Source organism: Solea senegalensis, linkage group LG15, assembly GCF_019176455.1.
Source record: "Solea senegalensis isolate Sse05_10M linkage group LG15, IFAPA_SoseM_1, whole genome shotgun sequence".
Lineage (NCBI taxonomy): Eukaryota > Metazoa > Chordata > Actinopteri > Pleuronectiformes > Soleidae > Solea > Solea senegalensis.
In genome coordinates, this window is record NC_058035.1 from 12,401,579 (window position 1) to 12,417,747 (window position 16,169).

General features: G+C 37.9%; 1 protein-coding gene across 2 annotated transcripts; it reads left to right on the plus strand.

Moving 5' to 3' along the window:
• The first annotated feature begins 658 nt into the window (after positions 1-658).
• On the plus strand, positions 659-15,762 carry fam204a (family with sequence similarity 204 member A). 2 transcript variants are annotated; one of them, XM_044046401.1, is made up of 7 exons: positions 659-1,041; positions 1,929-2,013; positions 2,205-2,238; positions 2,835-2,940; positions 3,998-4,087; positions 15,390-15,499; positions 15,662-15,762. In XM_044046401.1, the coding sequence occupies exons 1-7, from the start codon at positions 805-807 to the stop codon at positions 15,711-15,713; spliced, it is 714 nt and encodes a 237-aa protein (XP_043902336.1). In that variant the 5' UTR covers positions 659-804; the 3' UTR covers positions 15,714-15,762. The 2 variants fall into 2 exon arrangements, with proteins under 2 accessions (XP_043902336.1, XP_043902337.1); XM_044046402.1 differs by having other exon boundaries at positions 2,838-2,940.
• The last annotated feature ends 407 nt before the right edge of the window (positions 15,763-16,169 follow it).

Here is a 16,169-nt window from a genome sequence, read left to right on the forward strand (position 1 = left end):
TCTGAACTTGCACTGACCTCTTAATGTATACTCTGGTGTTACAGGTCTCAGTCCACATTCATACGGCAAACAAAATACAGGGCTGTAATGTAGTTAGATTGTTGGCTTCGCAATAAGATGCAAATGAATGAATGAATGCCTGTTTTTGAATGAGTGTAAAAGGGTAGATGTTCCTGTGCCAGTGCCAGGGGCTATACAAGATTTGCATGCTAATCATTCTGATAATAATGTAATGCCCACAGCACTTTGAGCAAATTGCGAGCCATTGGTCATAGAAGGGAGCTTATCTCACCAGAAATATAGGTTCACATTTGAATGATTCCTGGTAATTCATGGGACTGTCAGTTGCCCGGCTCACCTCAATTAGAAATGCTCCACAACAGCTTGCTCTTGACTTTACCTCACTGCAAAGACCAGCAAAGAATGCTGAAAGTCTTTATATTTCTCCCTCACAGTAATTCTTAGTCAACATTTGCAATGTAGCCGTACAGTTTGTTAGCTTCGTTAGCAACGAAAATCCAACGTGGACATTCCGTCCCTCTTACCACAACCATCCAATAAAAGCCTTTGTCTTGCCAATGTGCTTAATTTGTTAGCACAATTCTCATTGGACAAAGATGATTCGCTTGCCGAGCTCTAAGCCAATCGATGCACTCTTGTAGCTGACGTCACTTTGTTTACCCGGAAATGAAGGTCCGCTCTTACTGTTGCCAAGAAATATACCGATTACGAGACGTTTCTTTGATTGCGTAAAATAAATGTTAAATTCCAACGTTTAAAGTGACCACATACCGCTGATTCGGAATGTACAGCGGACTTCTGCCTAAAGGTCTGACCGAAAAGGACCTCAGTTCAGGTGACGAGGAAGATGAGCAAGAGGTTGGTGTTGAAGAGAAGAAGTCAGAGGAGGAGATGTGTGAGAGCTCTGCACGGACAAACAGCACATCACTGATGGATCCACTATCGACCCACGCTGCCAGTGATGCACACAGTGATTCACCGACATGCAGCATGCCCGGTATTTCCCAGGAAATGTGGCAAGTATGTTGTGCAGTGAGCTGTGAAATGATGGTGTTGTAAGCTAAGGGGAGGACTGACACATTATTGACTGTTAACATTTATGTTCAATGCCCAACCTGAGCGAACACAATGTTTTTGAAGCCCTACTGCACTACAGTACAGCCCCTGTATGTGTGTATTATATCATATGTTGTGATGTTTTTGCGTTTACATTTTGTAGACTTCAATGAACACTTGGTTGTCATTTAATGCCCAGTATGTCCTATTAAAAAGCATTTGGGCAGCCAATGGTCAAGAGGAAAGAAATTGGGCTCGTAGCCAGAAGGTGGTTGGTTCAAAGTTCAAACCCAGCCTGCGGTGCCCTTAAGCAAGGCACCCAATCCCACATTGCTCCCCAGTTGCAGATAATTGCAGCCCATTGCTCCTGCACCTGGCTTATGTGTTCACTAGTGGTGTATAATAAGGATGGGTTAAATGCAGAGGTCAAGTTCACTGTAACTAATTGGGGTGTGTGCAAAATAACAAATTCTATTTTAATGTTGCTAATAAATATGTTTATACAAGTGTGTAATTGCTTTATAATTAAAATCATTTGGTGTATGTAACATTTCAAATTAGCCATTTAAATGTACCTTAGGTTTGGATCATGATTTGCAAAGGCTGCCATCTTGTGTAGCCATGTTTTTAAAGCAGCATGCACATATAAAGAAGGGCACCGTAGTTCCCTAAAGAGAGAAAGGGAGGAGTGAGCGCTGGACTCTTTGTTTGATAGTCTGCAGCAGTCTCACCATAAGATTTTATTAAGTCTTGATCTTGTCACATTGGAGCTTTAGAGATAAAGTTAAAGTTAGTTTTTATTAATCCCCTTACAGTACTAGAGAAATACATTATACCTGTGTGTTTTAAAGAAATTCCAGGATCTGCGGAGGAAGAATGATGAATTGAAGACATTGAAGGTTCCCAGAAAAAGAAAAAGAAGACAACACAAAAAAGGTGTCAGTGACATTTGAGACCTCTTGTTAGTATGCTCAGTATTTTCACATTGTCAGTGTCAATATTCAGTGTAAATGTCAAACTAAGAGAACTTTGAGCCAACGTAGGTACTTGAAGACTCTTTATCTGATGTAAATGTGAAACTATTATATAAACCGTTAAATATCTCTCTTACTGTATCTGTCTTTCAGGTGGAACAGAGAGTGGGGAGCCTACAAAGACCAGGTATCAACATGTTACATTGGCCACAGTGGAAAGTTTAATAGCTGTCTGTAAATCAGCACGTATACTGTAAGGCAAAAGCCTGTAAACACAAAACACTCACACATTGCATGCTTCAAATGGGTCAGATTCTTCCAGTCAGTCTAGATTTCTATCTGCACTATCAAACCTCAATAGATTACAGCAGTATACCAGTCTGTTAACGCAATATAATGGCTGCCTGATTAAGGATATGGTAAATAATTGTTTTACAATGCAGAATATATGTGAATTAGAGTTAAAATGCAAAATAACTCCATATAAATGATTTGTTAAATCATCTATATGCAAGCATCCTCTGCAGACCAATCAGTGTAACATCACAGATGTGTTGTATTGAGGTAGAAATGTGGTAAGTAGTAAACAGTAAGCAGTTTCACAAAATTTCACCATGAAGTGTAAGGTAGAACATATTGGAACACATCTAATGTCTTTGAGCTAGAAATAGAATCTAGCCACAGGATGGGCACAGTGTTGAACTTTAGTGAACGTACAGTAGTGTGCTTTATCTCGATGATGGTCTACATGAACTGAACATTAACACACATTCTCTCTGTCAGCAGAGTGTGTCAGGGGGAACAGGAGAAGCACTGGGATGAGCTTAAGCAGTATTTTGGTGTAAATGATCGATTTGATCCCCCTGCATGTTCCAAACCCCCTCTGAAGGTAACAAAGACTCCTGCCTTCCAACTTATCTGCAAAGGTTTAATACTGTATCTGTCATAGCTGTTAGTAACAGCTTCACGTCCTTTGTGTTACTGTGCCACTGTATGCTCTCATTGTTTTATGTGACATGACATGTGGATTAGAAAAATCCTTATGGTCGCTCAGTCTGACACTAAGAAGAATAAAAAGGATTATGTTTTGGCTACATTTTGTGATAAGATTAGGGTGATTTCACTCTCTTGTAGGGTTGAGATTAAAGTGAGATGTAGGTCTTTCTCTGCGAGGAAAAATATGAAAATATGAAAGGAGTTTTAGGCTACATGACACTGCCTCTACGACTGCAGCCATTATATCACATCAACATAATGATCCCTCAAATGCAGATCCTTGTAATTAATGTGACTGTTTCTTATTTATTTTACATAGCAATTTCTAAAAAAGGCTGTAATAGCAATGAGATGCAGTTAATTGATCTGCTCACAGAGTTTCGTGACCTCAAAATACATATCATCATACAAAGTCAAAGCATAGTAATAAATAATGTTCAGCAGATTCTTTATTTAGAGTTTTTACGTCTGGTTGTTTTGTCCTTGAACATTTACTGTTGAGTTAAGGTACAATACATCAGAGAAGACCCTTTAATAATTGCAGGCTCTTACCAGTACATTTTTTAGCATGATGAAGTTTTGGGGGCTGAAGAAATCTGGTGCTTTGCTTCCCCAGATAGGCTCAGAACTGCCTCACCATCAGTAACCGGGGGCTTTTCCGCTCCCCCCTCTGCTTTGGCCTGTAATGGAAATGTGTAATTAAAGAGTCACATTTATGTTTGGTAATCTCCTGTAGCATTTCTGAGATTTCCCCACTAATATCCAATCAAAAAGGTTTTCATTTGTGAAGGGAAATCTACATATTTGTAGTAATGGCAATCATATTAAAAATAAGACCCTGGGGACTTTTGAAGTTACTCTTTGATTTCTCTCTCTCTCTCTCTCTCTCTCTCTACCCCTATTTCAAAAATACGAAGAAGTCTGATTTTTTTTTTCCCCCTCTTCTGCAGTCCGGCCTAGAAAAGAGCATAGAGAGGGCCATAGCTGAAGGGGACATTGCAAAAGCAGAGGAGATGAGCGACAGACTCGCCACTCGAGAGGTACGTTGTGCTGATAAGAGATCTTTGGGGTGCTCCCGCTGTGACAAATCAGACTAATGGATCCATAGCCATTTCCGCAGCAAAGACATAGAGGAACAAAAACACACGCAGACAGCCACTATTCAGTCCTGCAGCCTTTTTCCATTGAGTTAATGGAAAGCCCTCCCCTTAGTTTTGAAGTGCTGCAGTGTCTAAAGGACTTTTGGCTCTGCTTTTTAATGAAGGGTACATTGCTTTCAAGCCAACTGTTAAATCATTCTGCAGGTAAGAGTTTCATACCTTTGAAGTGTACATGTCCCTAAATGCAGTGCCTGAAGTTTTGTAACTAACCGCCTTGGCAGTGGTTTGAAACTAATTTAGCATAAAATGTAGCCCCCACACACACATATAATTGTGGTTAAAAAGACGCACAGCAGCAGTGTTACTTCTCTACTGGGAGAATTGCTCTTCTTTGAGCATCAAAGTTTAACTTCTTTGTTTCATGATGAGTGTTGCTTACAGCATCCCATAAGGTTTTTTATTTATTAATAGTGGCAGCACAAACATGTAACTTACTGTGTGGCCTTGGATTTCAGTGTTGTCCGTGGATTGCAGGAGAGTTGCACAAATAAGGTTTAGAAATGATTTTTCTTTCAGCAGAACTGTCATTTTCAATATTTTAGGTGTTCATGGAAACATGAATGTCGTCTTTAATATGTTTCTCATGTCTTTACACTAAAGCTGGCTATAGAACTATAGCCATTAGTTAGCTTATTTAAACTGGTGTAGTATATATAAATATAGTATACAGCTTTGTGCCTTTTTTGAGAAATACCAGTGATGTCAATGGATGTTTCTTGAGTTTTGGCCAACATTCATCTGTCATTTGTCTGTTTTAAATCATATTTTATGTTTTCATCAGACATTTTTTCAGAAGAGTCTTGTCTGCTTTAAAGGTCCAATGTGTAAAACATTTACTGGTTATTGGTGTATTGTCATGTTGCAGCTGAGTGTTCCTCACCTTACCCGTCCCTTTCAAGTGTGTTGAAGAACCTATGCAGCCTTCAGTTAGCATAGTTAACATCAAAACTGAAAAGATGTTGTTTTTTGTCCATTGTGGACTATTGTAAAAACCTGCTGTTCCAGAATTGCGGCCTCCATAGAGCTGACCCATCTCCTGATAGAAATATGAAAGGCTCATTCTGGGCTAATGAAAAACAAATATTCATACAATCAGGTGATAGTATGCTTGTAATTTTTTTTTAATAATAATTGTAATTATTTTATGTTCAATTTCTGCCAAATAAAAATCATTTCACTTAGATTTTACACACAGCAAATCATGGTTCTAATGGAAACAATCAGTTGTAATATTGATTGAATTGTCATTACATGTGTGGCCGTCGTTTCGCCATGTGTAATAGATGGTACTGTGCATCATTACAGTCCCCCCTGCCAGCAGCGTGGTCAGATACGGAGGAGTTAAATGAAAGCTTCTGTGAGTGGCACCTGTGCTGTGCTTTGAGAAAGCCTCTTAGAGTGCTGGTGGATTGGTTTTAGCCTGAGCCCAGGTTCTACCCTCTCTGACATCTGCCTTGAGTCTTGCCAAAACCGTGATGGGATGTGACAGCGGTCTGGCAGCCGCAAGTCATTGTTCAGCAGTGATAACTTCATTTCACGCGGGTAGTGAATTGACCATTGTTAAATCCCTGAATCCTAGGTGTAAAAGTAAAAGCGTACACTATTAGTTTCTGAATAAAGCAGTTGTGACAATATATTTTAAAAGTCTTATGATACATATTTGATGATGCCATCTCTAACATTCCACCATCTGTGTTCACTTTTGACGGAGCACAGTGACAGACATTTAGAGGATCAATAATCTCCACTGTGGCCAGAATCAACTTTACGGTTATAATTGAGTGGCTCATTTGGCACGGAATGGTGTAGATGTTTAATTTCTTTACGATCATAACACCGTGACATGATTGCACCAGGCTTTTCACCGTAAGAATAGGAGCAGGTTTTCTTTGCTTAAAAAATGCAAAAGCATTGCGACAGCTGTGAAGAACTTAAGAGGCCCGTGTGTCCCTCCAGGCATTGTTTTGTAAAGAAAATGCTGCTATATGTAGGATGACGGTGTTTCTATGTATTTTCCATTCCTCAATCTAATGTTTTACCACTTATCTCCTCAAAGCAAGGGAAATGGAAGGAAGATAGAGTGCTTGCTGTCGGAATCCTCCTTTTTGGGAAGCAAAAATGTTTGTTTCTGCTGTTGTGAGCTCCCTCAAATCAATTAATGATTTCCATTTGCTCTACTTTCTTCTTTTTAATCTGTACATTAAAACAATTAGGTAAAACGCTGTGTTGAAGGCTTCTCACAAATTGGCTCTTTCATCTGTCAAACTTCTGAGACATGTTGCTTGGATATTGCGGGTTAAGTTTATTTTTCTTTTTTTTAAATTCTCATTACAGTTTCTTAATAATTCCCAAGGCTTTAAGTCTTTGTTTTAGATAATTTCATTAAGACATCCTCCTTTTTTTGATTGGAGGTTTCATTGCTTCCAAAGATGTCTCAGAAACCACTTTTAGGTAACAAAATATTATTAATGTCTACATTCTTAGTGTTTTTTAAACTGTGCAGACAGGGTTTATTCTTCATACAGATGTCTGTTTGTTCTACTAAGAATGTTCAGATTTCGTTTCACAAGTCTTAGAAGACGCAAAAAATTATGTCAAATGCTTCTTGTCTCATAGAAGACCTAGTAGTTTCGAGGATAAAGCCTTACAACCCATCCAATTAAGAGGACTGGATCACCAGCCTCCAGTGTAGATTAGTGCCTGTTTTAAACTGGTGCAAGTTGACACAATGTTGAGTGAGAGACAAAATGTTTAAAGGGCACAAAGCTCATCAATTGTCGTGACAGAGCATATGTCATATTTGTATGCCATGTTTGGAACTTCCTCTATGACTCCATATCCCATCTGGCTATTTATCAATTTTTTAAAGCTTTAATACGGTATGTAAAATTGAAAACCTTTTAACAATGCCACCTAATTGTCTTACTATTTTAAAGGCCTTGTACTGTAATATCTTTTATTGAAAAATGTAGTGCATGATATTCCACAATCTTTCAGTAGACCTATTGTAACTTGAGTGTATCGTGCCATAGGCAATTCCCTTTGACAGCTGTCTTATTCAGGATAATCAGAAGAAAATGCGGGTCAACGTAAACCTCTATCTTTATGAAGAGTGCGTTTTAGTCAGTGACCAAGGTATGTCCTTCACAAGTGTTACAGTTACTAATAAATCTGGTTTTAGCCAAGAGTTTATGGTTTACTTAAATTCCAGAATTCTGAACTGACCAAAAATACATTTTGAATTAACAAACAGGCAAGTTCTCAATTATATCTGATGTACAGACACAAAGAAAAGTAAGGGTCTTTAGGTTGATCCCTGTGGAACATCCCTTACTCAATGTGGTACAGTCCCATTATTTGCTACGTACTACAATCTTTTACATATGAGTAATATAAATTAATCAAATATTACGTTTCCAAATGAAGAGACTGCATCAGATAAATATCAGATTTTAAATGTAATTTAAAGCTTTATTAAAATAGATTGGTATTAAAAGTTACTATAAAACATTCAATGATCCCTGGCGCGACTGCACAGTTTTTTCTTTGTCACACTAATCCATCCTCTCCTATTCCATTCAACATTAGCCTTACAATAAATAATTACTGCCATGCTCTTTTTTCCCCTTTATGAAACAGAGCCACTAAGGTATTATGAAATGAGCAGGAGGTGTACTTTATATAGAGTAAGTGGGTATATTTCACTACAAAAGACGGTCATGGCATGTTAGAGCTTACAGTTTCTTCACAGCACTCATCACCCGTTATTAGAGCAGCATTACCACTTCAAAACAGAAAGTCTCTATAGTCTGTTACAACAGTGAGTCCACCTCATGACTTCCACGAGCTAAAGAATATGAAACATGAAAAGTAGTTGTCCCTGTCCCTGTTTCATTTAGTTAGAGTTCTGTTTCACAGAATGTCAACACTAAAAGGTGACAACAGGGCCAGTTTATTCAGATGATTGACTTGATGACAAAATGTTAAAAATTACACCAACAGATTACATTGACCTTTTCAGAGCAGGACACTTGCAGTTGCCATGTATCATATGATTTTGTCATCTCATAATGCAGTGCAGATAAATATTTGCATATATGGTTAAAAAAAACTGAAATCATTGTCTAAACGATTTCTAAAAGATCAGAACCTCTAACCCAGCTAATACTTTTTGGACAAATTTTTTTGAATAACATGTGTTCATTGCATACTCAGTTTATGATATTCAGTTTCTCATTAAAATATCTTCTATAAACAGTGAGCAAACATATTTGAGGTCCAGGAGTGATCTGTGAGTCTGCAAGACAAAATACCACACGCAATACATACAGTAGACATTAACTGTCTCTCTCATTAGTTAAATAAACTCGATATTTTTGCCATCGTTTTTCACCCATATCGTTCCAGGGGCATATTGAATAAGTGATTTGCTTTATAGGGCATGTAACTTACATAATTAACACAAGTATGTATAGTGGGGCTGTATTTTGTGATGGCCTTTACTCGATTACTTGCTGCCAGCAAGACCCTTAAGAGATAAATATTGGTTTTACCCAATCCATCAGGGATGTTTCCAAGGTAAAGTGTTGTGATATATGCACTGATACTGAAACAAAGAACCTTTTGAAATGATTTTTGCCACTTCCTTCCAGAAAATCTCAATTGAGTTTATTCATTTTCTATTTATTTATGTGTTTTAATCTTTGAAATAAAGAAATGATTATATCACCCTAGTCTGTTTTTCATGGATGCCCTTTAGTTGGTAAATGTTTCTTTTTAGCCTCATGGGCATGATTAACCTAATCACTATATTTTCATAAAACTGTGGGGCCATTTAATAGTTAGATCACTTATTATGCAACAATTAACCATATGAATATGTATTAATTGGTGCCATTCATGGTTTAGCATTTGAACATACGGGATGGTTATGATACTGCTCATTATGTCCCAGCTCATATTTCAATAGAAGCAGCGGCTGAAAGGAAAAGCCCCACTGTCCTTGAAATCTACCCTTTGGAAAGCCTTGCTTAAATGCTGTGAAACAAAGGTGTTGCAGCACTTTGTCGGAGGAGACATGGTGGCTTAGTTAAAACAAAGAGCTGAACTAAGAGTGTTTCATGATATTTATGTTATTTAACACAGCGCAGTTTCCCCCATGCCCTGTTTGTAATCAAAAAAAATTCATGAGCAGCGCTTTTGTGAAAAGTAGGCGTTATCAGATTCTGACTTTCCCCACCCCACATCAGAGGAGTCTCACTCTCTCCTCTACGACTCGCCCCCCCCAGCCACTTGACTGAGTTTAGGGAAACTCTCCTCTTTGTTCGTTTCCCCTCCACATAAGCAATTTATCACTGAATGAACTTTTATTGTATCTCTGCATGACTCACATTAAATTTTTCGCCCATTAATTTTAAAATGGATTTTGAAATGGGTACTAAGCTTTTATCAAATGCCTTGGAATCTCATTTGGATTATTGTATTTCATTAATTATGCGATAGACAAAGCATACTTTTCAATGTAGATGTGTGTGCTGTTTAATTAATTAGCATGTTTTCTCTTTTAATTAAAGCCATTTTTTTTTTAATTCATGCCCACAGCAAAACACATATATAATTTGTTTGTAATTAGGCCTTAATTGGTGGTAGTGGAAGCTTAGCACCATCAGTTTCTTTTTTCATGATTGCCATTTTATTGCCAGTCACTCATTAATTAAACTGTTTTTTCTAATTAGCTTATAAAACTGTTGATGACATATTATTCTAAGTGCGAGTTCAAAGCTGGCTAATTAGCCTACCCTACTCAGAAGAGGAGAGATAATGGAAAGCACACAAAGCAAGTGAACTTTCAGAGATTTCTCTCTTTTTTTTGTCAACTCCCTCTAGATGACATGTCATGTGTATCTAGCATCAGATTACTAGAAGAGAAAATTGTGACATGGCTGTTCTACTGTGCTGTTTCCCCGGAGTGACTCTCTTTTTTAGCTCGTCGTGTAATTGTGTTTGTCAAAGTGTAGGAAAGATTACAACAAGCTCTTGTGAGGATGCCCCATGAAAGTCTGATAAACTTTGGTTGGAACAGTGTGAGAAAAATACCACGACTTAGCCGTGCCATGAGAATTAATAATACATTGTACCTCAAACTCCCAAGCAGCTATTGATCATACTTTTGAGATGATCAATAGTGTAATAATGGACTTTCAGATACTTGGACTTAATTATTTTCATTTTAGTTTATACCACTATTATCTAGTGTTTTTCCTGAAATGTTACACTTCACTACAATTATTTGAGAGCTTTATTAACCATCCATCTTTTACTGCTTTATCCCCTACATGAGGGTCACCAATCTATGCTGTGCAGGTTAAAGTGTGTCTTTATTGAGCAATTGAACAACATGTGAACAATTATTTTGAATAGTGTTTAATTATTGCAAAAGGCCAATGGTTTCAGCTGTTATAAGATGTCACTTTAGGCTTCATAGAATTGCAATAAGGCATTTCTTCTTGTGTGTTGACGTTCTGTAGAAGAACAAGATGATACATTTCAAGGGGTTTATCCTAATAAATAATTTGAATTAAGAAAACAATCAGTTGCTTATTTGGGTACATTTACTTCTACTTTTAAGTTGAATTTAAATTAAATTTGAGCTGTCCCTCTACTGGTATTTATTCATTCATTCATTCATTGTCTACTGGTTTATCCTCCATATGAGGGTAGCTGGGGCTGGAGCCAATCCCAACTGACATAGGGTGAAAGGCGGAGTCATACCCTGGACAGGTCACCAGTCCATCACAGGGACACACATAGAGAGACGAACAACCATTTACTCTCACACTCACACCTACGGTCAAATTTAGAATTGAGAACATGCAAACTTTGCACAGCGTCACTGGCATGAACATTTTAAATTTGATTATGATTCTACTTTTCTATTTTTTCTTGTTGATCTGTGATGTTAACTGGAATAATTAAAATGTTGTTTGGACATTTTTGCATATTGCATTTTGGGTTCTTGAGACACGACCGGTCACACTGAGCGATGTGTGTTGACATGAAATTCTAGAAGGTTTACACTCTTCATGTTACCTTACTTCAGAGATTTAAAGAATAGGCCAGCTAATTGAAACATTCCTTCTTTTTAAAGTGATACGGGTGGTACTGATTGACCTCTTGATCCTTTGGCCCTTCCTTTGTAGCCAAACCTCTTCTTTTTTTTTCTTCCCCCCTCTGCCTCAGTTCTCAGAAATTATGCTGAAATAACACACACGCTGCTTAATCTGATATTCATTCCTTTCTTATATAGCCCTGCTTTCCAAAGTTGACTAAGGCCACATTATTTAGGCATTAAGGTAGTGTGATAAGAGCATTAGGCTGGTCATTAATCGTTTACACGTCAAATGCAGCAGAGCAGCTTGGGGAGGTGATTTAGTGAGGCAAAGTCATATAGCCCTTGTTAATCCACCTCTCACACGTTTTAATTGGAAGAGGCTTCCTGGATTGGAAATTTATGAATGGGTTTAAGGCCATTTCTTCCTTGAAGCCATCATTTATTTCACATTGTTAATAGGAGCTTTAACATTTTTATCCACATGGAAACTCGTTTTTTCTCATTTTTTATTCAGCTATTGTCTTTTTTCCAATTGCTGTTTAATTGCCACACTCCTTTTGTGACCCTTGAGCTGCTCAGAAAAACGTCCCAACGCCTCCACTGTTCATCACACGCCTCCAAAATAATGCAGGAAAACAGACACTCACGGTGTAAAACTCACTCTTCATAAAGATAGACTTGGTGCATCTTACACAGCAGCAGTGGGGTTTTTTTGTATTGAGGCCCCATGTTTGGCTCGCCTTTTGAATCTCCATGACGACCCAAACATGAATGAACAGAAAACGGTACTATTGACTTAACCTTCCTCATGGCCTTAAGCTGCTGCTGCTGCTGCTGCTGCTGCTGCTGCTGCTGCTGCTGCTGCTGCAGTGCCAACATTGTGCACAATGCATGTTTTTTGCCTTCAAATCTTCCAAAGGTCAGAGTATTAATCCTTTGAATAAACCTAGTTTTTAACAGAACTGTGCACAGGCCACACAAGAGAGAGAGCGAGAGGAACAGAAATATGCCTGTGATGGACACTTAATTATATGTTCGTATGTGAGTGGGAAGAATTGCCTTTTAGGAACCGCATAAACAAAGAGAGCAGGAGGTTTCCCCGTCTCCTGCCTTTATTCCTGCTTTGTGGCTTCATTCTTATTTTTCCCCAGCCTCTGATGTGTTAGGATTTGGCAGTGTGAAGCACACAAGGGGAGGGTGGGGGCTGAAAAAAACCTGAAAAGTGGATCAAAAAAGTAAATGAAAAATAATGTCATATTACTGAAAATATGAGAGGCTAATTTGTGCCGACTTTTTGCTAATTTTGTTCTCGCCACAGAAAGAGGAGCCGTCACCTGCTCAGCGCCACAGCGCTGACAGTGCCAGTGATCCATGAAATAAGCTGCCGCTGGCTTTGTTCAGATAAGAATGAACAAATCTGCACAATGTACTGCTCTCGGAATCTCATTTTCATACTTGCATGCAGGCTAAAAGAAATAAGCTGTTTGCAGGCTTGATTAATCAGACATTGGAGGGTTTGTTGTCTCTTTGATCTGTTCTGTCTCCTAGGTAACTTGGTTGACATTAATGTTGAGCCCCAGTAAAGACCATCAGGGATTGTAGCCTAAACTGATAAAAAAACGGGGGGGTAAAAATTACAGACCTTTTAATGTTTTATATATAGTGAAGGCTACGGTAAAAATAAAAAGTCTGTGTTTGTAAATCTCTAAATGAAACCATTCAGCATTATTTGATTTAAGCCAATAAGCCAATGATTTTTTTTTTTTTTTTGCACAAACATAGAGCAAAGGCTTCTCTTGGATCCATCAACAATTGAATAAACGTCTGGTTTATAATCTCATTGCTGTATCGGAGCCACTCCAAAGCATCTAGCACCTACACCCACCTAACAAGGAGCAGAGAAACCCTGGTGTGGTTTTTATCTGCCCGCAAATCTACTGCAAATGTAAAAAAGGAAAAAAGAGAGAGAGCAATCGCCTGTTATAACTGTCTTTAACAGGAGAAAACATGATTTAAAACCTATGAAATGGCAAAGAACTGGAGAACTGTCATCGTATGTACGCTTCAGGTTATTCAGACGCTTTCACAAATCTTCCAGTGACTGTATAGATGAATGCCTCGAGGGCCTGGTGGAGCCCAGTACTTTGCAGCCAGCCGGAGCCCTTATCTTAAATCCAAGCAAAGTACCATTAATCTTTTTTGAAAGACCTTTATGGCTTTTAATGTATCCCAAATTAGAACATTTTACACCCTTGGTTCCTGAAATATGGTGATAAAAAGCCTTTAGAGTTTAATTTTTCCTGCCTGCTCGCTCTGACCTGCTTAATCCCAGCATGCATTAGGAGATATTTTAGTTTCAGTCTTTCTAATAAAGTTTATCCCACTTAATTATAATTGAAACATTTTTTTCCAGCAGGTCTTTTTTTTTTAAGTGGCACAGTGGTGGCACATTTCCTCATTACCTTAAGACTCCCCACCCTGATTGTACTCTGAATATTACAGAGAATTACCCAAAGGTTTGGTAAAATTGTTCCAAGTTGTTTATCAAACTTTGCCTTTGCTTGAATAATAAACCTATCTCAGGAGTGACGGAGGAGGCAGGATTTTTCCCTTTGTTTCCTGTGCTTCTGTGTGACTGGGGTTATTGGGATTATTCTGCTTCACAATACACACATGTCTTTCCTGGGATTTGAATGTTTGCCTCTTGCAGTCACGGTCATTCTCTTCACTTCTGATTTTTTTCTGCGACTGCCTGCAGTACTTTTATACACGGGTGATGAGTGGAAGAAATGCCATTACAACATTTTTGAGATGGAGGGGAAAAGAAAAAAACAGCAAAATGCTGAACATTGTTTCTGTGCTAATTTCATTTGCACATTAAACAAGAAAAAAGGCACGATGAAATAGAGACAATGTGCAAGAGAGACTATAAGCCAGTAGCATAGAAATACAATTCCCTCTGAAACACAATAAACAAAAGGCAAAATAGATTAGAATGATACTAATGAAACAATGCTGCTGTAATTTCTACAGCTTTGAGGAATTACACCCTCGCATAAAAAAACACATCTACTGACATTTTCGAGCACTGCTGCACACTGCGGTGTTATTTTCACTTTTACACTGGAGATACAGTGGTTTTGTTAGTTGTCGATCATAAAGGCAGTGAACAGTTGTATTTTTTAAAGAAAACAAAGGGCACTGGAGCAAAATCAGTATCTACTGTAGAGTTGCAAGTAATGATGCTCATCATGACTCATTAATCTGCATATTATTTTACTGATGAATTGCTTTGTTATTCTTTTCAGTCACAGATGTTAATAACAGTGAATATTCACGTTTAAGGCTGTGGTTTTCTTTCTTTTTGGCAGTTTTTCTGCCTAATTTTAAACATTTCCTGTTTGTTACCATTTTAAAGTGTATCACTGGTGTATAATTAAAATAAATTAACTCAATGTCGTCAAGGAAATCTATTGAAGTATTGCTAATTACTCAATTAATCGACTATTAATCTATTTGTATAATCGATTAAGGGTTTTTTCCATAATTAAACAAAGTTTGTGTGATTTTTCAGCTTCTTAAACATAAATATATTCTGGTTTATTTTACTTTTAATTTCTGGTTTGTGGACAAAAACAAGACATTTGAGAACTTCATCACTACCAGGTTTGACAAACATTTTTCTATATTTTATGAACCAAACGATGACTCAATTAATCGAGAGAATAATCGACAGATGAATGGATTATGCAAATAATCGTTAGTCGCAGCCCTAGTATTATTATAAAACTACTACTCTTTACTATTTGGGCCACTTCTTGTTGCCTTATTTTTAAATGCTCACTCTTTATCTATATAATGCATATTTCTCTCATTGTACAAAGATGAGTTTATTTCTGTAGCAAAATGATGTGACATGTTATGATATTGTGAGGGGATTCATGTGTTGTCCAGTAATGTCTTAGCTGTGACGTAAGGCCATTGTGACGCATCAGTTGGAAAGCTCGTGCTTGCCACTGACTGATTTCTTTTTCCCTAATGGGCCTCTCTCCTCTGTCTGCCTCTGAATAGCTGGCTGTGAAAATTGCTCAAGCGGCAGATTGCCGTGACTTTGTGCAACACAAACAGGAAGAGGAAGCTCTGAGGACGGCGCAGAAGAGAAAGGAGGAAATAATCTGGGGGTATGATGATTCTATCTCCTGGTGTTCACGTCTTTTATCACCTCTGTCATTTGGGTTCATGTGTGGTTAATATGCTGAAACCTTTATTAGTCTTTGATCACTTGATAGTTCAAATGTATTAATTAATTCACTTATGTTATTTATTTCTTTTGTCTGTTGCAGCTTTGAGGCGAAACAGCGATGGGAAAGCAAGAGCAACATGGGCTACATGTGACGAACATGGCATCGGAGAGTTCCTTTAATAAAATAGTTGTTTTTTTTAATGGTGGATTGATCATGTTTCCTTTTTTTCCCCCTTTGTATGTTTTCAAGCCTTCACACCAGCAGAGTGTGGAAGGGCAAAAGTCGCACAGTTGGCTGAGGGAAAAAAACAATCCAGAGAGAGAGAGAGAGAGAGAGAGAAAATTATGGAGCTTTCAAATTAATTCCTAAGGCGCCCATTGGTGTCTGCATTGTAATATTTTTCATTACATTTCAGCGATTTGAGCGCTCTGGCCCCTTTTTCCCCTCCAAATTAAATCTAGTGTACATTACTGGATGATGCGTTTATTTATTGCTGTAAAGTGGGTTAATCATGAAGGCGCTCCTTTCTTCTTCCAAGAAAGAGAAAGGGAAGATTAGGGCCTTAATGCAATGTACAGGATAATGTGCGATAGGATTTGGGAGTAGA

Bases quoted from the DNA above. Each gene is read 5' to 3' on its own strand.
- fam204a (XM_044046401.1), top strand. From the start codon at position 805: ATGTACAGCGGACTTCTGCCTAAAGGTCTGACCGAAAAGGACCTCAGT. The intron at 2,239-2,834 runs GTATCAACATGT...TCTCTCTGTCAG, and splicing joins GGGGAGCCTACAAAGACCAG to CAGAGTGTGTCAGGGGGAAC. The intron at 4,088-15,389 runs GTACGTTGTGCT...GCCTCTGAATAG, and splicing joins ACAGACTCGCCACTCGAGAG to CTGGCTGTGAAAATTGCTCA.